The 25,896-nt window shown below is 38.8% G+C and overlaps 2 protein-coding genes across 15 annotated transcripts in view; one reads left to right on the top strand and one right to left on the bottom strand.

The window, feature by feature from the left end:
- LOC149539149 (pre-mRNA-processing protein 40A-like) overlaps nt 1-25,896 on the top strand; it is a 249,680-nt gene that overhangs the window by 32,723 nt on the left and 191,061 nt on the right. For 9 of the 13 annotated variants that reach the window (XM_089800477.1, XM_089800476.1, XM_089800480.1 and 6 more), the window contains exons 2-5: nt 15,767-15,867; nt 15,980-16,048; nt 16,162-16,659; nt 16,811-17,020. In XM_089800477.1, the coding sequence (XP_089656603.1) occupies nt 15,767-15,867; nt 15,980-16,048; nt 16,162-16,659; nt 16,811-17,020 (878 nt within the window). The remainder of the gene's footprint in view (nt 1-15,766; nt 15,868-15,979; nt 16,049-16,161; nt 16,660-16,810; nt 17,021-25,896) is intronic. The other 4 variants (XM_089800486.1, XM_089800475.1, XM_089800479.1 and 1 more) reach the window with 3 other exon arrangements.
- On the bottom strand, nt 1,581-4,041 carry LOC149539152 (uncharacterized). Of its 2 annotated transcripts, XR_016356167.1 has the most exons (3): nt 3,149-4,041; nt 2,172-2,983; nt 1,581-2,053 (listed from the first exon to the last, which is right to left on the bottom strand). XR_016356167.1 is itself a non-coding variant. In XM_089800473.1 (2 exons), the coding sequence occupies exons 1-2, from the start codon at nt 3,541-3,543 to the stop codon at nt 2,674-2,676; spliced, it is 705 nt and encodes a 234-aa protein (XP_089656599.1). In that variant the 5' UTR covers nt 3,544-4,041; the 3' UTR covers nt 2,060-2,673. The 2 variants fall into 2 exon arrangements, 1 of the variants encoding a protein (XP_089656599.1); XM_089800473.1 differs by lacking the exon at nt 1,581-2,053 and having other exon boundaries at nt 2,060-2,983.

Below are 25,896 nucleotides of genomic sequence, written 5' to 3'. Positions count from 1 at the left end.
GGGTATTCCATCTTTCCTGCCAGCTCCTTCAATCTCCTCTCATATACGCAAACTGTTTTCATTCTTCCCATGCTTTGTACTATAAATTTCCGCTACAATCTCATTGTCATCTCTGAGTATTCAAAATTCTGCTATAAATTCTTTCTTGACACCCACCCATGTAGCTAGCTTCTTCTTGTCAATGTCTAAAAACCAATTGATTGCTACACCTTATAGGGTAGTTGGAAATTGCCGGATCCAGTCATCTTCATCTGTTATGCCATTCATAGTCCATATTGTTTCACACGTTTAACAATGTCGAACTGGATCAACCATCCTGTTACCATTAAATTTAGGTAGTTTCTCCTTTAGCCCTGCCATTGTTAATTTCTGCATTGTTTGTTGCATTGATATAAAAATCGCCTGAGGAGATTAATCGCCTAGGCCTGAAAAAGTTTGATCGGGAAAAATCGAGAGAAATCGGGAAAAAATCGGGGAAAAAATCGGGAACTTAAAAACCACTAAATTTTAATAAAAAAATGCGATTTTTTTACAGAATTCAATGTTTTTTTGCATCTAATGACTTAATTACTAACAATACATAAGAAACAATCATGTTTAGATATATATCAATGCAAAAAGAGTTATTAATTGGTAAATTACTAACAAGTAAGTAGTGACAAGTTGTAAATTACTAACAACTAACAAGTTCACAACACATGAGAAGTATTCTCATAAATAAAGTGTCAAATGTAAAGAGTTCGAATAAGCACATCAACATGACTACAAATAAGTACAAATGTCAAATACAGGACTACATCTTCCTCTTCCCAGTCACTTTACTAGCGAGTGCGGGAGAGGGTAAAGCTCTAGAACTAGAACCCCGCAGGGTTTGTGCCCGTGTCTGTGTCTGTGCCAATGCAGGAGATGGTGTAGCTATAGAACTAGATGTCGGTATCTCCACATTCGCTGCGCGCAAGATGTCAAGGTCCTTTGCAGTAAGCTCAATGTCATCATCCTCATCATCGCCCTCCTCGATGTCATCCAAATCGATGTCATATCCAGTTCCACCCCCTTCCTCCTCCGCAGCCTCCTCCGCGGCCTCCCTCTCCAAATTGGAGATGTCCTCCTGTGTAAATAAGGGAGCCTGCTCCTGTGCCGTCCAATCATAATAAGGATCTATCTCATCCAAATCGATTGGCCCAGGAGGATCTTGTTGCGCCTTTTTCATGCGCAATTTAAGATTATATTGCACATAGACCATGTCATTCATCCTCTTTTGGGACAACCTGTTTCTCTTTTTTGTGTGGATGGCCTCAAACAAACTCCAGTTGCGCTCACAATGTGATGCGCTACAAGGCTGTGATAGGATTCTGAGAGCAAATTTTGCAAGATTTGGAGTGCTTGCACCCCAAGTGGTCCACCAAGACACTGCATCACAAAAATTGTACAAGTTAGAAAATACTAATAGACAACAAAAAATGAAACATAAATATTAATTTAGCATTTGAGATTTAGAAGTTTGCAAATGTATTACCTGGGGTTTGTGTAAGCCTTGCTCTCTTGTAGAGAGAAGTGGAGAACACCTTGCCTCTTGCTGAAGTGAAGATCTCCTGCTCAACGATGATTTTATCTCTTGTTTCCTCGCTGGTTACCATCTTTTCGACGCACTCACTTAGGCCTCTGATGACCTCTCCATCAGGATCTGCATATGTACCATCAGCCCTAAAACCAAAAACCAAAAACAAATAAGTCTTCCAATTTTAGTACACACCCAACACCCTACGAAAGCAAAATGAACTCAAGTCTTCGTTAACTTAAATTTGAGTAAGAATGAGCTTACAGTATACCTAAAACGTGGGTTGAGGAAATATCCTGCTGCACGAATGGGTTGGTGAAGCTGATTATTCCACCTTCTATCAATGATCTGCCAAATGGGTTCATATTTGATGCTTTCCCCCTTGTAGTAATTTTTGACAGATTCTTTGGCCTTGTCCATGGCCTCATATAGTTCATCCATTGGCGTTTGGTCTCCATCAACCAAACGCAAAACTCCGACTAAAGGCTCAGACACCTGCAATATAAATTTGAAATTAGTTGACAAGTTACAAAATTATTATTTACTTGAGTTACAAACTTAGTATGTTATAAAGTTGTAAAGTGTAAACTAAAACTTAAAGTTTTGTAGTTACCTTTACTATTTCATCAGCCTTATCTTCAAAATATTTATCAAACACAATCCGCACAACATTCTCTCCTTCACTCTTCTTTGAAAATGTGGAAGCAAGCCATTTTTTGGAAACAAACATTTGCTTCAAAGAAGCCAAATTATCGAGAATGCTTTGCAATGTCAAAAAAATCGTTGCAAACCTTGTGACGGCAGGCCTGACAATTTCTTTGCCATCAGTGTGCTCTCTCATCAGGCTAAGGACCCATGGGTGATTGTATATGTATTTTGTCACTCGCCTTGCATCCTCCACAATTGGAGTGACCCACTCAAGTTTGCCCATGTCCTCCAAAAGAAGGTCAAGGACATGTGCTGCACACGGGGTCCAAGAGAGAGTGGGGTGCCTCTGCTGTAGGAGTTTTCTTGCCAATTGTAAAAGCAAATACTAATTAGTTTCCAACTTTTCAAATATATCAAACTATTAAAAATTCTTGTTGTGAAATTCACAATGCACATGCAACATAAAATTACGGTTTACCTGCTGATACATATGCAGCAGCATTGTCTGTGATGATTTGCACCACATTTTCAATGCCAATCTCTAAGACCATGTTCTCCAACATCAATGCTAATGTCTGAGCATTTTTTACCTTGTTGGAGGCATCGATTGATTTCAGGAACACCACATTATCATTACAGCAGGCCAAAAAATTAATTATGGTCCTGCTCTTCCCATCCGTCCACTCGTCAGAAATAATGGTGCAACCAAATTTTGTCCATTCTTGTTTCTGTTCCTCAACAAATGCTTTGGCCCTCTCAACAGCATTTCCAATAAGCCTACAAAAACAAAATTTAGTTATGTCTTAGATTCTTAGTAATTTAAAATTGATTTAGACTTTACTAATCAACATTCTAATTTCTAGATAAATTAATTAAAATTTAGAACTAAGTAAAAAGTTAAAAATTAAAAGGAAATCGAGTGTAATAAAATTATTCGCTTACCTGCCACCCAACACAAAACGAGAAGGGGACTTGTACCCCTTTCCTGCAACTGTCAACCCTGTGGCCAAAGCCTCCCAATAGGGACTGTCAACAACACTAATAGGAAGGTTGTTGAAAACCCAGAAATCTGTTAGTGCATTGTCCAACTGGTCATGGACCTCCTTATTCCATCTAGTGGCCTCTAATGAAGGTTGTGCACCAGGTGTGTGCCTCGGCACAAAATAGCTCCCTATCCCAGAAGCACCTGCTGATCCTGATGGTGCGGAAGTGCTAGGAGGTGTAGGAGTGGGAGTGGGAGTGGAACTCGTGAAAGAAAAAAACACCCTGTTTGCGGACACGCGGCCCACGATAAGAGCCAGCCATGCTCTCAATGGCTGCCTCCTCCTCCTGAACATCAATGAAACTGCCCTGGGTCTCTGCTATGGCTGCCCTGACATGCAATTTATTCCGCTCTCTTTGCAATTTCTTTTGCTCTCCAACTGTGAGCAAGGCATTTGCAAACCTTTTTATTTCTTCTGTTGTATTCTCACAAGGATTCGTATCATGTTTTGAGATCCCTGCGATGTGATATTTGAGCCGGTAAATGCCCCCGGATATTACTTTTTCACATCGAATGCAAATCACTTTGGTTGGTTCATCGGGTGCTTCATAGGCATATTTCCATGCTTGATCTCTCGCATTCTTTGGCCTGGTGCCAATGTAGCCTGAGGGGCATGGAGTCAATGGCCATTTGTTTGCCATTTAAAACTGCTGCGGGCTGCCTACACATACAAATTTAAAAAAAAAACTATAAATAAATTATAACAAGATCAAAGTTAACAGTTAAACAAAGAATTCAAGCAACATTCCAATAACAACACCAATAAATTGAAATCCAAATAACATTCAAACAAACTAGCTGCTAGGGTTTCAAATTTTTTTTAAAAGGGCAAATTTTTATCATAAATTCGATCTAGAATGGAAAAAAATGCAAATGAATGCATTTAATCTTGCTTACATTCATCAAATGCATTCCTAACTAATTAGGAATGTATTTTTATCCATTTACATGCAAGAAAAAAAAATACAATCTCTTGCAAAAGCAAAAAACAAAGATTCAAATCACTTACCTAGTAACGAAGAAATCGAATCAAAAGGCCTCCAAATGCACTTGATTCTGCCTATTTCTTGCCAAGAACTCCTTCTCTATCCTCTCCTCTCCAAAACACCCTAAGCAATGTAAAAACATAATGAAAAAAACGTGTTTTTTCCTCACTTTATGTGACTGCCGGGCGCGGGCGATTTTTTTGCAAAAAATTGCGATTTTTAGGCGATTAATTTGCGATTTTTTGGAAAAAATCTGCAAAAAAAAATCGCGATTTTTGGGGTGACTAAATCGCCGGCCCCAAAAAATCGCGATTTTATCTCATATCGTTGATTAATCGGCGATACTCACATCTATGGTTTGTTGTGTCTGTGCTTGTTGTGCATCCGTGTTGTTTTGCACACCCGCGTTGTACTATGTACCTGCACTATTCAGTGTACTCGCATTGTTCTACACAACTGCGCTACTCTGGACAACTGCGTTAGTTTGTGGTGTGAAGAGGTCTTCTAGAAGCAAGGTTGTTCAATTCTCAGCTTGTATCCTTTTGTCTGGTGTATCGGGGATGAAGAGTTCACCCCACGCTCGTGCTCCTTCGGCACCTCGAGCCATGCAGATTCTCTACCCTTGGCATATACAAGTTTAGGTACTCCTCCCTCGTCTCTTCAACCAAATTTAACCTTTGCCCTGTCTCTTCGAGAAAGTCCTTGGTACTTCTCGGTCGGTTAGGTGAATGCACTCCATCGGTCAATGCTCCTTCACTAATACCACCTAGGTGCCCATTGGCGAGTTGTTGAAATTTCTGCCTTCGTTCTGCATGTTGCATGAGGATTAATGCTTCCCGTGCTGTGCACACATCATTATTTTATTTTATTTTATTTTGATCTTTATTGAGCAAGTTTGTAGAGTGGAAATATCACATAATTCTAGAGGTACACCGAATAGTCGAATTGATACATATGAAGTAAAACCTAAAACATACCATTCATACTACAAAACTAGTAGGCGAGGAAATGATTTCTTTGTTAATACCAAAAACCAACATGAGTACAATGACAATCATCCAAGTACTTATAGAAGGGTCGGTCGGTTGGAAACCAACTGACGCATTCCCTCGCCTCCTAACTACCCAGCCCAACTAGCTTAAACAAGTACTAAACATGATAGTTATTTTATTCCGACTACATCTATCCCCCCCTCAAAAAAACTTGTCTTCTAGACGGCCGCTAAACAAGAAAACAACAAAAAGAACTTTGACTTCAAGAAGGATGGGAGGACATCCTTGTGCTCAGAGCTCTCCGTAGTCGTTGTAGGTCTGGATCAGCTGTCTTGTATGGCAATGTGGTATGGCCTAGGTGTATATATGAACTACCACCGTACAGCCCTAAGCTGCTTTCTGCCTTGAGTATGGCTGTCTTTCTTCTTATTACCTCCTGCTGTACGGGCGCCCTCTACCAGATGGACACTTCCTATCATACAAACTCTTCCTGCCGTATGAACACTTCCCGCCTTACCTCTCGTATGGATGGCCTTCCTCGTATGGATGTCTTTGCCGCCTCCTTCCGTACGGATGCCTCCTCCCATACAGATGCTTCTTCGTTTCGTACGGATGATGGCTCAGGCATTTCTTCCCTTGCCTTATGGTACGGATGCCTCTCGTACTCCCTCTATTACCTACTGTATGGATGCCTCATGTACTGATAATGCCTGTCTAAAAATGTCCTACTGTACTTCTTTTGCCTTTGGTATGGATGCCTGGTGTACTTCCTCTATTGCCTACCATACAAAAATGCCATGTACTAGCCTCTACCGTACGGATGCCTGATGTACTATTGTTTGCTGTACGGATGCCTGTTGTACGAGTGTCTTTCGTATGGTGCCCTTCTGAAAAGTTCCCACGCTTTCCCCTTGTTGTACGATTGTTCCGTCTTCTTCAAGATTTACAGCTGGTGCCTCCTCTGGTATGACCACTTGTACGACTGTCTCCTTCCACACGACCTCTACTTCCTTGTCTCGTACAACCTTTAGTATCCTCCTCTTGCTGGCTCCATCCATACTTATTCCCCTCGTACGATTGTTGGTCTCCCTTCGTATGATTGTGATTCCAGTGTGTGTTGATATGGCTTTATAAGACTTAGGGTGGAGATTTATTTCTTCTCCGTTACTTTTTGCTTCTGTACTTATGAAATAACTAGGGACCCGTTCTTTCCTTTCTTCGTATGTCTTTAATTTAGGCCTACTGTTGAGGTCTTTTACTAGTTTATTATCTAGAGTAGATAACTTTATTGCCCCATTCTCTTTATACTTCGTGTACTCCTCCAAGTACCTTCCTTCCGACTGAGATTCTTGTATTTGCAACATATTACATTCTGCGTGGAAAACTTCATAGTCTCCCATTTGCCGGTGGAATAATCCATTAAGGGAACTTGTGTTGTCATTTGCATTCCCCTAGTCTGAGCACCCCTTCCTTGTTTGGTTCCATCCCTTCATTGTTTTCTCCTTCGGAGTCTGATGTCAAGTCCTGACTTACTGACTGGTTCTTGAGATCTATAATGTACTTTCTTCCTTCAGTCTCAATAGATAGCGTGTTCCATTTCTAGTTACGGGTAGCTTTTGCTGCGGCCAACCATCTCCTGCCTAATAAAGCATCGTACCCTTTGTTCTCTAAAGTGATAACCACAAAATCAATAAAAAGTTGTTGCGTACCAACTATGACTTTTTGTCCCATTAGCGTTCCTATCCTCTTGATTCCATGTTGGTCCTCTCCCACTAGTTGAAGTATTGGGGGCCAGAGTGTAGGTTTCCCTATTTCCTTCCATGTTTCTTTTGATAAGACATTTACATTGGAACCTCCATCCACAATAGTATTTGAGAGTTTGCACCCTAGTATCTCCATCTCTACTACCGCTGGTGTTCTCCCCATCCCTATGGTGAACAGTGTATTGTCTTCTGTCCGTACTTCTCCCTCCTCTTTCTTTGAGGTTATCCCTCTCGGGTTTGCCCCCTGTGTTAGTGCTACCTACAGTTGGGGTACTGTTTCTAATAAATCACCTATTTTCACTGGGATAGCAGTTTCCAGCACTTACCGCACAATATTCGTGACACCCCTATTTGAAGTAGGCTTTTTTGGTTTTGTCTTTCCTGCCTCTCTCATTCTATCTTGAATGTGTTTCTTTGTTTCCTGAAATCTTTCGGTTTCTATAGTAGCATCCAGATATGTTAATTTTCTAGCTTGCATCTTGGTGATTACAAGAATTTCATCTTCTTGATCTTCAATGTCTAGCATATTTACCCCCTTCTGTCTTGGGCAATTTGCATCCTCATGATTGCATGGCCCACACCATTTATAGAGCATTTCTCCAGTTGTCGCTTTGACAGTCTCGTGCAAAATGTCCCCATTCATTGCATCTCCTACATTGGTTCACTGGGCTCCCCTTGGAATTATACTGGAGTGGACGTTGGGGTGTGTTGTTATTGCTATTATTATTACTTCCTCTCCTGTTATTTCTGTACCCTCCTAGTGATGCTTCTATATTTGTGTTCTTTGGCAGAGTGGAGGGGGTGTGGATTGCCCCCCTTGGGTCAAGAATACTTTAGCGCTCCTTGTTTTTAAATTGTTGCGGCAATCTTTAATTGCATGCGCCAGTACTTGACAAATCTCACAAAATGCTTCCTTTGGGCATGCTCCTTTTGTATGATCTTTTTCACACTCAGTACACCAAAGTTCTCTCCTTTCTTTCTTTTTTTCTTTACCCCCTGCCACTTCCTTCATCATTCACCTTAGGTCTTTTCTCAGGGCTTGAATGGTTTTGGATTCTTCTTTGCTCTCCTCGGAACTTTCACTCGCGCTTCCATGCCTTCTTGCCTTGGAAGTTTTACTCTCGCTTTCTATGTCCATGACACGGGTACATGCATCCCCAAAGGTCAATGGTGGGACTATCTTCATCTTTTTACTGAGGGATAGTGTTAATCCTTCGATGAACCATTGTTTCTTTAGTCCATCTATCGGCTTGTTGTCTAATTTCCCTATCAACTCTTTCATTCTTCTATTGTAGGCTTCGACGAGTTCACTCTTCCCTTGCCGTGTGTTATAAATCTTTGTTACTATTTCATCATCATCCTTAAGGAGTTTGAATTCTTCCTCGAAGGCTGTGCGGATATTATCCCATGTGTTTTTCTTTGTTGCCTCTAAACCGGTATACCAATCAATGGCAATACCCCTTAGTGTGGCCAAGAAAGCTTTCAGCCATTCTACATTGTCATTTTCTCCATTCGCTTGCCATATTGTTATACATGTTTTACAGTGGCGAGCGGGGTCCTCTGAACCATCCCTTGTGAATCTTGGTAATTTTTGTTTGTCTATTGCCATTATGTGAGGTTTTTTCCCTCTTGTGGGAACACTTGTTCCAACACCTCCTCCCGATGGGACACCTCCTCCAGATGGAACACTTACTCCTAATGGAACTCTTCCTCCTGATGGAACACTTTCTCTCGATGGAACTCTTCCTCCCGACATAACACTTCCTCTTGACGGAACACTTCCTCCTGACAGAACACTTCCTCTTGATGGAACACCTCTTCTAAACTGGAAGTTCTCTCTTGAGGAGGAACTACTGAAAGTATCCTCTTCTTGACTTTGCTCCTGTCGGAGATCTCTCCCTATAGGTGTCTCTGGATTTTTATATCCCAACTTCCTTGCTGGTGTCTTTGAGATGACCAAATTTGCTATACCTTCGATTGTATGCTTGATCAACTCTTCTTGGATTCTCGTGGAATCTCCTTATCCTCCCCTCAAGTTATGACATCTCTCCTACTGCTATTGGAGACATAGTGTCCTCAAGGCAACTTCTTCCTTAGTTTCTTCTCCTTGTACCTGCCTGGGATATATGTTTGGAATCGGGGACATGAATCAATTTTATTGTCTTTCTCTTTTACTCGTAACAAATTGCTTGCTAACAGGCAAGGAATCTCTCCCAGGAGATCGTACACCGCTAGTGGCACTAGAAGTTCGTTGCCTACTGTACCTTCAGGGACCGTTCTCTCACTGGCTTCCCTTCGTACTTATTGATTGACGACAACTTCCCACTTTGTCACTAAATCATGAGTCAACTGATCTTCCTTGGTTATTTTCTCCTCTTCTTGTCACTATTTATTACTTGGATGAGCGGTACAAAGGCCCTTCCCATTACTCCATCCTGCCGACCTCCAGGTTTGGATTTAGGCAGCGACGCCAAAAATGTAGTGGAAATATCGCACAATTCCAGAGGTACACAGAATAGTCCAATTGATACATATGAAGTAAAACCTAAAACATACCATTCATACCACAATACCAGTAGGCGAGGAAATGATTTTTTTGTTAATACCAAAAACCAACATGAGTACAATGACAAACATCCAAGTACTTATTCCCTCACCTCCTAACTACCTAGTCCGACTAACTTAAAGAAGTACTAAACATAATAGTTACTTTATTCCGACTACAAAGCTCGACATTAATCTTCGGAACACATCTTTGATACCAGTTTTGACAAGCAACGGCACCAAATGTTTATTGCACAGGGTAAACAAATAGTTATTGCCTTAAGAGACTAGAATGTGACATGAAACAAGATAGTACTTTATTCATATAAGCAGAACATACAATCACGAGTACAATGATGATTCATAGTTCAATTCGGATGATGTACATATATCTCCCAAAGGGGTGACTCAACCGTCACGTAACCTTTCGGACACTAATTAATCCCATTGGCTGTGTTTAGACTTTTGCTGACAACAAAGCTTATGAAGTAACTATAGTGAATTATGTTATGCTGAGCTGATATGTTTTTTATGTGATATGAATTTAGTATTGACATCTTTGGTTGGAGCTATGTATACTTGCCATACTAAAGATCTCTCTCTTACTAAGAGGGAGTGTTGAAGATTATAGCTGCAATAGAGATCTTTACCTCCGATTTTGCTATATGTTGAAAATGAGTTAATACTTATATATTGTGTTTACAGCTGGAGAAGATATTTATGATAGTTATTTGAGATAATATTAAATGAAGCGACATGTGTCATGTGTCATGTGAAGAGGAAAAGACTTGTTTTTAGAAATTGAAGAGACCTTCAGTTGTGAGATGAAGAGTCTCTCAATTCTTTATATTTAATTTTATCAAGTGAAAGCATTATATTGGAACATTTTATTATAAATAAAAGATTATTTTTCTGGTGTGACTGGGATTTTCCCTTTAGTTGGAGGGTTTTCCCAAGATAAATGTCTTGCGTCTTTTGTGCATTGTTTATTCTCTTTCTTATTTGCTGCTTATCCAATATTTTGTATGCAAAACATTAACAATATCTTCCTTTGCTGGCTCAATCTGTATACACTCTTTCCTAGGAAGAAACAATGATCTAAGGTAAATTTTCCTCTGTTTTTTGTTTATTTCGTATAATTTCAGTGATCTTTGCTTGGGTAGGTCTACACAATCAATCTTCATTCAGCCATTGAAAAAACTCTATATTTGCTGCCCTGAAGTACACAAAATCTGATTTTTGATGCAGAGTATCACTAACAACATGATGACCCATGCTTGTCCCATGTGTGCTCACAATGGTAGAATGCAACTACATTCCCTCCTTTTGATTAAATACTACCATATCTTCTGCTGCCCCAAAGTACACGAAATCTGTTTTTGATGAAGCGTATCACGAACAACAACATGACCCATGCTTGCCCCATGTTTAACCTCAATGGTAGAATGCAACTCACCACCCTCCTTTTAATAAAATGCTACTCTATCAATTGGAAGACAAGTTATGTCACCACAGTTAGGAACTTCAGAATTACCTTATTTTCCTTGATGATAAATTTTCAGTTGATACAAGCACCCTTTTCTTGTATGCTACATGCTCAACCTTTATATTGTGAATGCCAAAGAGTGAGGTCTCAAACAAGCTGTCAGCATGATGAGTGAAGGAAGATTCCAATCTATGTGCCAAAATGACTCTAGACCCGCCATCAGAAAGGGCTTCAAGTACAAACTTCTTACCATTAACCATAAATTCTAACTCCATCCTCTTGAAATCTTGCACATACCTGCCAATAGACTGTAACCACTAGATAGCCAAAACTACATCAATCTCACCAAGACCTACAACATAGAAATCATTTGTCAAGGTGTAATATTCCATTTGTATGCTAAGCTGTGCTGTCTTCTTGGTGCATCTCATCCAAAACCCATCTCAACTATCTTGCTGAACTCAGGAAAATTCTGTGTCTACAATCTATGCCTAGCAACCAGTCCCCCATTAATAAATTTATGAGTGACACGATTGTTAACAAGGGAAGTCATATGTTGTTCCTCCAATTACCCAACGGGTGAAAAGGACGAATCCAAGGTACTTCCAAGAGTGAGACAAGGATTACATTTGACTTGGTCCATGTATCTCTCTCCTAGCCCAACTTGCCAAGTTTCCCACTCACCCTGATTCATGCTGTCCTCTAAACCGATATCCAGTTATGTTAATCTTCCACCTATGAATGCACCTTAACGAGATGTGCCTTGCCTTTCCCAAGACATTAATGTCTGGTTAGCAAGGATCCTTTCACATAAAGCAAAGTTTCCTCCTCAACTTGTTATCTGCCTCTTGATCTCTTTTGGTAGTAGGTAGTGCACTCTTGGCTGATGCAGGGGGCCTCTAAGATGACTTTGCGCTCTTGGAAGGCTTCTTATTTCGCTGATAAGTAGTAGGTGGTGATGTGTCAAGCTCAAGAGTGATTTGAATAACCTCCTTTAGGGTTTGTTGGACTAACCGCCAATGTTTCCCTTCGAGATTCATGACATGGCTTAACTGCCTCTTGTGTTCTATAAGTCTAGTGGTTGAATCGGGCATTTCTAGGTCAATCTTTTGGTGCAACGATAAGCCTAGCTTGTAACAAGTGGTATTAGAGCTCGGTCACATGTTTGAATCTCCTTAGGTTCATTAAAGCAACTTATATCAAGGATGCACAGATAAGTATCCATTAGCTTTGAGTATTCCATTTATCTACTCACCGTATTTTCTCTCTTAATTGTATACGTATTATAAGAGTTATTTGCCTTGATCTTTTCCTTATGTGTAAGGATGTTCTTGCAAGAAAAGAAGGTTGATACTTTACTCATTCTACCAAATATTGTGCAGACTAAATATTATGACAGAAGCTTCAAATAAGCTTTGATCTAGAATTCATTAGTCATCTAATGATCAGTCTGGATAAAGTAAGGCTCTTGAAGTGAATATCTTTGATGATTGAGATTATGAGTATCCTTCCATATGAAGAGGGAGTCTGATACTTCATCAGAGGCAACCTTGTATGAGGTGGTCAGAAGGTTGATATCAGTTTTAGAGGGAGTTTGACATGTATTAAATATCATAAAGATGAACGTTCTAAGGAATAGTTCTTGTGGTGCAACAACCACCCTAGCTTGTAAAGGGTCTTGGGCTTAAAAGCCTTAACCAAACTTCTTAATCTCTCCTATAACCCCTCAATAAAAAGCATCATTACACGCCTAGAAGACATCTCTGAAACCATGACAACCATGCATTGAAACTCATTACTGTATGTCTCAATGTGACCAGTCTATCTCATCAACACTTGGTCCCTGTAATATAACTCCACATCCTTACAATCAAATCTAACAATAAGCTATTTTGTGAATTCATTGTAAGAATGTATAGGTCAATGGTTTTGGGTGACCAAACCATGGTGCCACCAAAGATATGCCATACCCTCTAAGTGTAATACAACAAGTTGGATTGCCTTGCGCTCAAGCATGGGCTTAAGTGACAGTAATATATCAAGTTTGTGCACCCAGGACTGTGCACTAATCTTCCCGTTACCATCAAAAGGAGATAAGGCAAGCTTGCCGATCTCTGGCTTAAGATCTCCATTTTGCTGCTATTTGAGCAATCTATCTCCTCAAGTCCCCAAGCAGTCCTTGCGCTGTTCACAATACGGGGGTAGTGGGAAAACATCTTTGACATGCTGTGGAACAACTCGCCACTCATCAGTAGCTACCATTACTGTGTCGTGAAAATTAACACCCTCCAATGGGTCTTATTCATATCTGCTCCTCTCTAGGAGAGAAATGTAGGAACTATCTGCTATATGCATACATGTCATATCCCGTTTGTGAGAGCCAAATGCACCTTCATGTGAAGGAGGAGACCAGCAAACCTAATTCCATTGTTTTGTCTACCACACCTATCTCTATGCTGACCCAAATCCAACTGATCAAGGTATGCAGTAACCTATGTAATACCTGTACAATCCATGGCTGTGTATTCACGAGTCCTAAACATCTTTTGGTCAAAACCCTCCAGTTGTTTCTGCCTTCCCCTTTGCTAGGGACTCCTACAACCATCATGTAAGTCACCCATATCTGCTGAATCATCTGTATTATGATCTATTTATTCCTGTGTGCTCTTCCGCGGAGGAAAACCTGTATGCCTTATTTTCATTGCTTAGAAGTGAACTCAAATCCCTTAGGCTGGTAGGATTATGCTCTGATATCACTGAAAGATCCCCAATAGGAATTTTAAGGCAAATAGTTGATTTTGTTTGACTCTTTTTTGACTTTGACCAGCATATGATGAGGTCTAATTTTTTGGTTTTTGCCAAATAAGTTTTAAATTTTTTTTTTCGTTGAAGTTTTTTAGGATTTTTTGACAATATGAAATATGCATAGTGTGAACATCAAGATAACTATTTTTAACAACTCACATCAAAAAATGAATAAATTCTGATTTTGACTTCTCTAGCCAAGGTTTACGTACTCATACTACACCTGTACGGATCTGGGGAATTTCTGAATTTGTTTATTTGCTGCCAAATTGCTGATGATGTCTAGAGTCTTCCTGATTTTAATGCTACTTGATGAATATTAAGTTATAAACTGTGGCCTCCAAGCTGAAAGGCCTGATCCAAAAAGTGATTCTGATTTGCTTGAAAATGGTTTCTTTCAGCATTATGTACAGCCCGGGAGATTATTGGATGAATAAATGTGCTATTAGCTTCCCTGATCTGCAATTATTCAACTGATCCTACCCCAATCAAACTGTTGCAATGGCCTGTGCTTCCAAGGATGGCATTAATTCTTGCCTGGGAGATGGTATGGTTAGGATAGGAGGATGAATAATGACATACATCTGCAGCAACAATTCTGATTGGCAAATGTGGTTAACAATAATTATCTTCTTCGGTCTGTTTTGTAAATACACCTTGGAAAATGCTTCAGTAATTCCCAATTGAATACTTTGTATAGATCTCCCTCAACTGTAAACTGGGGTTTTGTCCGCTTTGCTCCTTCAAGGGTTTTCGTCTTCAAAGAGTCTGATTTGCTGCTGCAATTGGTTCCCGCTCTCAAATCAAAATTGCTGACAAAAATATTAACCCAAATGAATGAGAAATGACTCCCAAATCTCTTTTTATTTTCTTTCCCCTCTCTCCAGTAGGTTCTAACTGCATTAGGGTTTCTATGAATTATTCAAATTTCAAAAGACATTTTTAAATATATTTTTATTCCTCTAGGTTTAAATTTCAAGGCCTTTATAGCATCAATTTCTGGAGAAGATTGTGTAAGAGTTTTTGAGTCAACGTTTCGGATCACACTCTGTGATCCATCATCAGGAGATAAGAGAGCAAAAGGATCTTTGAAACTCTGTGATCCGAAACGTTGACTCAAAAACTCTTACACAATCTTCTCCAGAAATTGATGCTATAGATGATGGATTGTGGAAAACTGATCTGTTTAATTTCAAGGCCTTATTATACATTAATAAAACTGCCTTGAAAAGCACCAAGGCATTTTTATCTTTATTATAATAAAAAAGTGACTACAAATCCCCTTTAAAATTGTTCTATTTAATCCAACTTAGGAAATATTTTAATATTTCCCAATTTATTCATAAAATGCTCTTCCGACTTAGGACTGAACTATGACTGAAGCCATATGTGTTGTTGGATGAGACTCGAATGCTACAAGCCAACTAACAGTTTCCCCTAAAAAATAGGAGCTGTAACTGAAGTCTCGAGAATGATTGTGGAGGTAAGCATCTACTCGATTCATGTTCTTAGTCCTATATGTAAGCATCTATCTAGATTCATGTGACAAGTTGTGAGATTATTTTGGAATCTGAACTTCTGATTGGGGCTGGTTCAATTTTAATTCAGACATTTGCTGTTCCTGTGATGCTGTGTACTGCTCTTTTTTAATGACAACCATCATGAGTGATTATTATGTATCAAAGTAATTTTTTTATTGATTGTTTGATTGAGCTCTTACATTCTTAAGTATATATATATTTTTAGTGTCACACAGATGTTAAATAGTCAATTATTGTAATTCCATTTTTTGACTGGTCCCATTTGATATCGGCGTGGTGTGGTACAATTTGTTACATTTTGCGCATGAGTTCAATGTTCATGCTCTCTTGTTACAGTTGCTTGCGGCTGGCTTTCTTCCAGATCTTGAAAGTTAATTGCTTTATGTCATAATTCTTTCCAGGTCCAAATATGCCAGCAGGTCCAGTAGTGTCTGGTCAGCCTCTTACTCTGCAGGCTCACTTGGGAGACAACTCTTCATCTTCAGGGCCACTGGTAGTCAGGGTTTTGAACTTTTACCCATCTAATCAACTTCTTGATACTTTATTAGTATGTGACATTCATCATTTAGTACCTATGTATGCTATCAGTTAACACTTATTTAATAAATGTGCAGCTACCTCATCCTCCTGGCTTGGCTTCTTCTGATGGAGCTCAAACTTTTGGGGCTCCACAAACAATGCAGGTTTGATCTGGATACTTCGTTCATCATATTTTGCTTTCTTGCAGCTGCCTTCACATGCAATTTATGAAAGGTCTCAAATTAATATCTCATGATCTAACCTGGACCTTTTACAGTTTCAACCTGCCATTCCACTGCAGCCAGGGCAGATATTTGTGTCTTCAACAAGTATGCAGTTTCGCCCACCAACATTTTCCATGGGACAAGGCACGCCACAGGCAAGCATGGGGGGTCATTCACAAGTTCCTCAACATTCCGTGCAGTACTCTTCACAAATTCAGCAATTTCCTGTTCGTCAAGGGCAGCAACCACAACCTCCACCGTCTTCACAAGTGGGATCTGCACAGTTTCCACAGCTCCCTTCACTTGCACCTTTCTCACAAGCATTTTCTACTGCATCCTATCTTCAGCAGACTCCACCGTCATCTTCATCACTGGTGCTTCCTTTATCATATTCCCAGCAGCCTCAACCAACACAGCCGTCACAAGCTAAATCATATATATCGCAACCAAGGCCCATGATCAATGGAAAGATCCCTCCTCCCCAACCTCTCAACACGCCTGCTCCACCAGGTTTATGGGGTTTGAGAATGCCACCCTCCTCATCCTTTACGGTATGGTTGAGCATTAGCTTGTTCAAATATTGTAGTTGACATGTGAATTTCTGGGAAGATTTTGTCAGCCTTTTGTTAAAAGATGGTAAATAGGATATAATTCTTTCTAAAAATAATTAACCAACTCATAATTTTCCTTTTAATTTTCCAGTTTGCAACCTCTTTGCCTCGTACCCAGTCACAGAACATGCCCAGTGTAACTCCACCTTCAAATAAAGTTTCTATCGAACCTCAACAGGTACCAGCACTATCTGTGTCTCAACCGTCTACACTTGCGAGTCAAAATAATGCTTCTACTCTAACTCAGCAAGTTAGTAAGGATCAACGAACTGAGGTTGGTGCTTTTGTTACTGCTGTGGTTGTAAGTTTCTTTAACTTATATGTCACTGTACTTGTTTCATGGTACAATTCAGTGAATTTAAATCATATGAATAACAAAAATACATCAATAAGATGCTGTTTAGATAGATTATTTTCCATGAGCATAATCTCTAGCTGCACTGAATTTGTTTGAGAAGATTCTAGTGTGCCCAATATTAATCTTTAATGGTACAGGGAGTAGAATAAGCTTCTGGGCATTGTAAAAAATTCAATCACTCTTTGATGTGGAACGGAATATATATTTATTTTTAGGAAAGGTGCAATTTTCAGAGCATATATGGGGATTCCTTGTCCTTGGTTCTACTGACAAAGTTGTTGCCATATTAATACCAGAAGTAGGATAATACCTCCTATATCTTGAGTGCCAATAGCAAGCCTAGAGTGCTACAGACACATGTTTACAAGCATGAGTTGACTTTTAGATTGACTAGCTGACTTGGCATGGAAAATACATGCTATTAATTTATCTTGTCTTCACCTATGAGAGTTATATTTTCCTTTTAGGCATTGCCCACCAGAAATTATCTTCCTTGAGTATTTGATTTTTCTTCCCAGACAACATAGCTTTAACAAGGAGATGCTATTGGGACTCGGTTCAAAAGCACTGCCATTTACTATTGTTTGCAGACTGAAAATTTAAAATCAATGTATATATGCTTATTTCCCTCCTATCTTTGAATTTGATTCAACTTTATACAGATGAATGAATTTGATACACCTTAGAGAGCAGTTAGGTATATATTCATTTCTCATGCATGAATGCTTGATAGCCTTTTTCTATTTATGTGCAGTTCAATCCCTCTTTCCCTAAATTCAGAGGGATTTCTGAGGTAGTCAGGCTCATTTCAATCTTGAGTGACAGTAAATGGCTGGAGGCAAACATTATAAAAAAGAGGTTATTACATTTTGCATTTCTAGAGATGAGTATTTAGGCTTCTTGTTTCTAATATATGTTTCTGTTGGAATTGTCTTTTTGTGCTTGTATCTGATGGTGTAACTACTGAGCCGTCTTCTCCAAGGCCTTGAAAGTGAGCCATAGATGTTCTAGTACACAGATTTTTGTTTCATTTTATATCATACTTGTAAGAAGTCCTATTCAATATCACAGTTCAATATTGGATTATCAATTTTTTAGATGGAGCACATTGTTACATAAATTGGAAGGATTCAGAATTAGAAGGTAATATATTTTCTTTTTGCTAATATGCTACAAATAGGCAATGGTCTGAGTATTCCTTTGACCTGAGTTGATGCCTATTTAAATTGAAGATTGCTTTTTTGGGTGGAATCCTAATACATGGTCCAAGCTGTGCTCAACTGTCCAATGCAGGCTTAGTTCAGTCTGCTACTATTCCTAATAACAGACTTCTGCTTTGCTTAGGTTTCAGGCAAGTATATGTTGTGCCTGTATGTTGATATCTCATTATTGTGTTTGGTTCTCTATCTAATATTCACCGTCTCAAAAAGTGGGAGAGTTTATGAAGCCGACATTCATCAATTCCATTTTTTGTTCTGCTCAGAATCTGCAGGGCTTTATTTGCTGTTTTGTCCTTTATTTTACCATTCACACTACTTTGACCACTTCTCTTTGTCAGTCTGGTTACATTAATGGTCTTCTCAAGGTATTGCTTTCACATCTGATGTAGTTCTAGCATGCCTGAGCTTTGCATTATTAAATCTAAGTGTGCACACTGTGCATGTTGGGTCTGTGGAAGGACACTTTTAACATTTTTTCTGTCAAGTCTATATGAGATCAGGCTTATCTTTGCTTGTCTATATTTTATGGAAGCAGTTTATGCATTTGTTTATTGTGATGATTTTGTGCGAGTATCTTTCCTTCTAGGAAAATCTTATCCATTCAAGTGTTGTATAAAGGATTGATAAAATCTAGTGTAGCATGCTTTACTCAAAAGTTGATCTGGCATTGTAAACTGATGCATTACTTGTATTGCTTTTCTTTAAAAGGAACCCTTAGAAAGTAACCATTTTCATTAAAACAAGACTAAGAGCTTTTGCCTGTTGCTCATAATTTTAACGATTTTTCTTTGTTTCTAGAGATGATGTGTTTAGTTTGGATTGCATATGGATTAATATGACAGAATCAGATCATGGTTAAATGAAGAAGGATCAGACAAGAGATTAAATATTATAGTAAATATATTTATAATCCTTGAAGATATACATATGTGCATGAATGCTTAAAAACATATTATTCGTGATGCTGTTCCCTGCCCCACGAATGGGTGATTGGGTCTTTCTTCTTATAGAAGTGTTACAAGTGATACGTTACTAGGTAAGGGGCATGTCCTATGTCTCTTACTAGACTTTTTTTTGTCGTTTTTCTTTATTAGTTTATTATTAATGATAACTATTGCTGACTTTATTGCCATTGTGCCTCTACATAATGTTAACATGTTGGTGCATTACCAATGAAAATTAATTTGTTTGAAAATTCTTTTTTCTCTTCAATACTCTCTAGTTGTAGTTGCTGTTAACCGTATACAAATCCTCTGCACATCAAGGGTTGTATGATTAGTCAAATGTTGTTATTGCTGACTTAGTCTTATTTAGTCAATGCCTTTAAAATCATATATTTATTAGGGGATGTTGATGTGAGCTATTTTCTTCTTGCATTATCCACGTGCTTATTCTCTTGACCAATTCATGACATCCCGGGTTCACTGTCCCTTAATTAGTAATGGATAATGATCAAGACTATCTGTTTATCTCTTAACCACTATCACAACTATCACTGATAATTTGATTTATATAGTCAGTCGCTTGTATACTTAGACTATTTTGTCTTCTATATAGCATTGCTTCCCTTACGAATTGTAGTTGCTATTTAGATAATCTCCTTGATGATATAGAGTATGTTCTCTACTCTTAATTGATACCAGCTCTGTATCCTTCATTGTATTGACTGAAGGAACTAGTTTCTAGTATTGCTCATTGTTTGACGTTCTCTAGTATTGTCCTACCTATCAACGAAGATTGAGCCTCATTAACTTTTTGATATAAGGACAAATATTCTTCAATTGATATATATCCTAGTGTCTTTATTTCCTCCACTGTATTGGGAGACATCCCTATTAATTTATTTCTTTATTTTAATACTTTTATTTATGTTATTATTCTTTTCTATCAATTACTATCTTACAATCCACCCTTCTTCAAAATTGCTTGCACTCAAGCACTGCCAATTTCTATAAAAGTCTTTCAATGTTGGTTACCTCTTTGAAGATAACCAATGTATTCATAATTCACAAGATGTGCAAACTTTAAGATGAGTTTTCTCTCTTCACTTTGAGAGAAGTACTATGTCATAGTCTCAAATTGATCAACATCTACATTATATCTTGTTTAGGATCTCTAATATAAATTTATGCCTTTTGATTCATTCCGAGTTACTCTCTTACTTTAGATCAACTAAAGTAGAACCACATCTAGAGCATACACTTGAAAATATGAATTAAATACATGAATATGTAAAGACATGAAGCACACATAGAGTATACACATTAATGCACGTGGACACAAAGAATACACAGAGTATACACAATAATGCATGAAGACATGGAGCATACACAAAGAATACACAAAGTTTGGTGGGAAATCCTCAAGTGAGCGCTTGTAAACTACTCAACCCAACTAAGGCCAACGACGTGCAACATCTTGCAATGATAACTCTCCTCTTGGCCCATAAGAGGTAGGAATGTCTCAGTATGACAATTCCATCCATTGAGGGGGCCTACTTAGGTTGGGGGTGCTAGTAGACTGCAATTCCCTTACTTCCTCTATTCTTTCCGATTGATTACAAGGTAAGAAATAAATGCATTTAAACAATGTAATTATGGTGACTTATAATCTATCCCTAATTTTTATAATTTGTGTCTTATATAATCTTATTGCTATTATCTCAAGTATATGTGTATTTATGTTTAGATTCCTTTTCATCGACCAAAATAATTCCTTGCTTGATCGTTTACTCTACAAGATGGCAGGACCACATTTTGATTGTTGTTGGTAAAATGTATAGTGTAGGTGATGGGTAGAGTAGTATCCGAACGGGCGCGTGACGCTTGAGTCACCCCTTTGGAAAGGTATATGTACATGTCCGAGATGGACTTTGGAATCATTAGTTATAATTGATTGATCATTGTAGTAATTATAATCGGATTGTAATCTGCAAGTGCATACATGAATAAAGTACCTGTTCTGAATTGAATCGCGTTATACATGTGTTGAACTTCTTACCCTATTCGATAAACATTTGGCACCATTGCCAGACGTACCTGGAATGAACGAATGATATGAAGATTAATGCCAAATTTGCCAAACAAAGATTGGAATAAGGTGAAAGATAAGAATGAACTAACTACAACAAAAGAAATTTTAATTTTAACACAGCAAGCAGAGCGCCGACAGAGACTTCAACAGATTGCCGAGGGGCACCGAAGGGGTGAAGAGGCACAGACGGAGGGAGTGCACTCACCTAGTACGCTGAGGAGAGCCGAGGAATTGCTAGAAGAAACTCGACAACGCTTGAATTTGGTGGAGGAAACAAGGGAAGAATTCTTTAACCTGTATACGCTGAGGGGAGAGTGTCCGAATGGAAGGGAATCAACTCCCACGGCTCGGAGTGCCGAGGGAGCATGAGCGTGGAGTGATCTCTTCGTTCTTGATACACTGAACGAACGGATACAGGCGGAGAATAGAACGTCACTTGAAGACTTTTCACCAAACAATGCAGTTGTTAGAAACAAGACTATTATCTAGAACAACGCGGAGGACCAGAATAGCGCGGGAGCACAGAACAGCGCGAGAGTCCAGAACAGTGCGGGAACACAAAACAGCATGGGAGTTCAGAACAGCGCAGGAACACAGAATAGCGCGGGAGTTCAGAACAGCGCGGGAACACAGAACAGCGCGAGAGCACAGAACAACGCGGGAGTTCAGAACAGCGTGGGTACACAAGTACCTCAGAATCAAAGGCAAGTAATGATGGCTAGCCCTAAAGAAAAGTTACCCAAGTTTCACGGTGATGGTTCAGCAGACCCTATCAGACATTGTAAAACGTGTGAAACCATATGGACGGCAAATGGTGTGACGGATGAGGATGATTGGGTAAGACAATTTGCAGTGACCCTACGGGGTGTGGCGATAGATTGGTTTTCTGACACTAGTCCTCAGAAACTTAATACATGGGAGAATGTTAAAAAAGAATTTATAGTAGAATTCAGATTACTCCGAGATGATAATGAAATCGTGGCAGAAACCTACAGCACCAAACAAGGAAAAAATGAGAAGTCCGAACCTATGCCAGGTGACTGAAAGAATTGATCGGAAAGATGGAGAGTCAACCGGCGGATGGGTTGAAAAAACGGTGGTTTGTGGAGGGGCTACGACCGACTCTTAAAAAGAAAATGAAGATTGTACCACCGACATTGTACATCGATGCGTATACTTTTGCCATGGATTTAGAAAGCGAACAAAAGACGAGTAAGAAGAAGAAACATAAGTCCTTTGATTCGGATGATTCATCCTCGGAGAGTAGTAGTAGTGATGAGGAATTGAACAAGAAGGTGAAAGCGCTACAGAAAGACATGCTGCGGATGATGAAAGAATTCAAAATTTTGAAAAAGAATCCGGATACAGTAAAAGGAGAACTGTGGTGCACAGATTGCAAGGAGGATGGACATACAAAGGGTTCATGCCCGAAGAAGCAGTTTTGCGACATCTGCCAAGTGGCGAGGCATTCCTTGAAAGAGTGCCCGTTTAACTTAAAAACAAAAGGACACCAGTAGGTGTTACTAACGCAGGAAGCGTCGAACAATAGCAACAACGCGGGAAATGATGCAACTTCAGGTGGCTATCGAAATAATAATAGATGCGGAAGGGGTGGAAACAATAACAATAACAATGGAGGCTGGAGTAGAATACAATATGATGCGAGTGGACGACTGATGATACAGTGCCGATCATGGAATCTTTGGGGTCACTTCGCGAGGGACTGTACTACAAAGGAGACGCCACAACTACTGTGCAGATGGTGTGGTCCAGGGGACCATGAAGATTCAAAATGTCCAAAGTGTTGGTTCCCAAAACCACAGATTGGAAATCCAAGAGCCTGCCACTTCTCCGATAGGACTTCTCAATCAGTTCTGGCCAACGAACGGGAATACTTCTTGATTCCCTTGCACTTCGGACTCCGCTACACCCAGGCGGGTAAACCTTCACCTTGAACACTGACTACTCAATTCAAGGGTTTTCTATAGCAAATTTCAACTTTGCGAGTTCCTCGGCTGGCAAGGTCCTTGAACTCGATCAAAATGAAACTGAAATCCTAAATAATGGTTAAATGTTTTGAACAATTGAATAATAATAAATTTGATGCTTGCAGGAGGAATGTATAAATTTTTTGACTTCAATAAAAAGACCAGTGCCTTTGCTCATTCGGGTGATAGAGTCAACTTCAGAGAATTTTTACATACAACTTCATAATGTTCAATGTATTTATACTGCCAATAATTTTGATAATCCAGATGCGACAGACCAATTATAATGCAATCTTAAATTAGTCCAGATTGAATTTTAACTCCACTGAGACAAACTAGACACACCTGTGGAAACAGTTAAGTATTTCACAACACCTATGATGATCAAATTTAAAATGCTAATTGACCTTGTCCACTTATCTGATAACAAAATCATATACAAAACTCTAAAATATAATTATGAAAGACGATTCTCCTCAGTTTAAATCTCTATGCCATTAATAATAAACAAAGAACATTTTTATTTTATTATTAAAATAAAATAATTTTATAATAATAAAATAATGGAATTTTATTATAAAATCATATTGAACCCTTATTCCTTCTTACAATAAAATATAAATATAAAATGCCTCTTCTCAATATGAATGTTCGGATCTATTGAATCTTGCCCTCTTGTTTTACATTTCTCCTATATTTATATTTGAAAATGCAAAAATAAGTGACTTTAAATATTCAAGTCATGCCTCTTCACATATAATTGACATTAATCATATATTTCTAAACTAACCAACCGTCCTCCTTTGTATTGCGCTTGTCTAATTGTGTCGCTGTCAACAAATACTTTTCCTCAACATTGTTAACCGAACCATAAAAATAAATTAATAATATTTGTAATCTTTAAATTTAAAAGGTTTCAATTCTTAGCATTAAACTAAATTCCCGATGACTTCTAATTTCCTTTTGTCTTTTGAATAACACGGGGGCCTTATTTCATTGTTATTGCCGCAGATGAATCCCTACGCAATCATAACTCATTAGTGATTTTTTCTATTCCCGTGTGAATGAGATGTCAGGAGGTGTTCAATGTTTCCTTCTTGCTGTTTGGGTCTGCGAATATTTGGGGATGTCGCTGCTACAGTTCTTCTGCATCGACCTCAAGAAATAAATTCATCTATTCTTCCAGTCGCCCCATTTGCTTGTTTTCTAAGAGCCACGTAAATTTTGTATTATTCCTGCTCGTGGCCAACTGATGGCATTGACGTTCGGGAACTATTGTATAGAGAAAATTTGTATGAATTATCTCTCACCATTTGCTTATATCAGTATGGAATTAAATTGGACTTTTAGAGAGTATCGCATCTATTCAAACTCTTTCCTCAACATCATCGCAGATAGTAAGACAACTGATAACACCATCCGTCTATCTCCCATTCGATGGGTGTAGTCAAATATATGTTTGATTAAGTTGTATAATAATCTGCAGATAGACCATTACCGTCTTCAGTGGCTCCTTTGCCATTTTCATCGTTTTTCAAATGCCTCAATTCTACATTTAGAAATATTAAGATTTTGCAAAAAGCTCGCCAATAAGATGTCATGATTTCTACATGCAACCCTGAACTCCTCTAACTGGCCTTTAGAATTGCTCAAATCTTCCTCCAGACATGAAATGCGTACATTCTGGTTTCCAACAGGTTTTTTTAAAGCAGCTTCATAATCCTGTGTGATGTTGTCACTGTGTTAAGGTTTGATTGGGATTTTTCATTTCCTTCATTATAAATGGGGCTTAATTTTTGCAAAAAATTAAGGTTCCATCAGTGGCTCTCATTGGGGACATATGCCCCTTGTGGGCATAGTGAGATTCCAGCTATCTCTGGGGAAGCAGACCAAGCATCCATGCTTAACATGATGCGTAGATGAAATTTTGGTGGCCCTTGGACCCCCAAAATGAACATAAATTCTTTCCTCTATCAAACACAAAGTTCTGATCACGTAACACTCTGAAGCTGCTGATCATGATGCCATCATTTGTATAAACAAGACATATTGCTTTTACTTCACCAATGCATTCTTTGATATCCATCTCATATTTAGCCTTCACAAAATCATTAGGTGCCCTATGATTTTTGCTGAATGGATGATCCTTATAGTCCGAGTGTGCTTTGTTTCCATACTCCAGAGATCGCCTATCCTCACAACAAGACATTGAAAATGGTTTATATTCAGAAAATGCTGCCTCTCCCTCATCAGGAACTCCACTAGATATGATACTTGGAAAATTTTTAGAACTATTCTCCAACATATCTTCCCTATTATGCATGGCTGATTCCACTTCACCTTCACATGTTTGCTGCAACTCCCACTCATAGGATGGATTGAAAAAAGTCTCATCTTCTGAATATATTTCATGAGTTTCATCAATTTCAAAATCAGACCTGTTACCTTCATCATGATGCTGATGTGCTTGATCGCCCAAGAGATCTTCAAACAATGGATTTGAGAATGTGGTGAACTTAGGCATATCTCCTTCTGCTTGCTCCTCAAACAAAGGGTTTACGAATATAGAGAATTCAGG

The sequence above is a fragment of the Cupressus sempervirens genome, chromosome 9, assembly GCF_028749045.1.
Source record: "Cupressus sempervirens isolate cs-2001-9-10 chromosome 9, ASM2874904v1, whole genome shotgun sequence".
NCBI classification, from domain to species: domain Eukaryota; kingdom Viridiplantae; phylum Streptophyta; class Pinopsida; order Cupressales; family Cupressaceae; genus Cupressus; species Cupressus sempervirens.
Note: the sequence above shows the minus strand (reverse complement) of the source record. Positions and strands in the feature narration are given on the sequence as shown.

What these genes read in the sequence shown, in the direction of transcription:
- LOC149539152 (XM_089800473.1), bottom strand. Translation starts at nt 3,543, where the DNA reads ATGTTCAGGAGGAGGAGGCAGCCATTGAGAGCATGGCTGGCTCTTATC. An exon ending in CGTTTTGTGTTGGGTGGCAG is followed by an intron (nt 2,984 to 3,148) that starts GTAAGCGAATAA and finishes TTGTTTTTGTAG; the next exon opens with GCTTATTGGAAATGCTGTTG.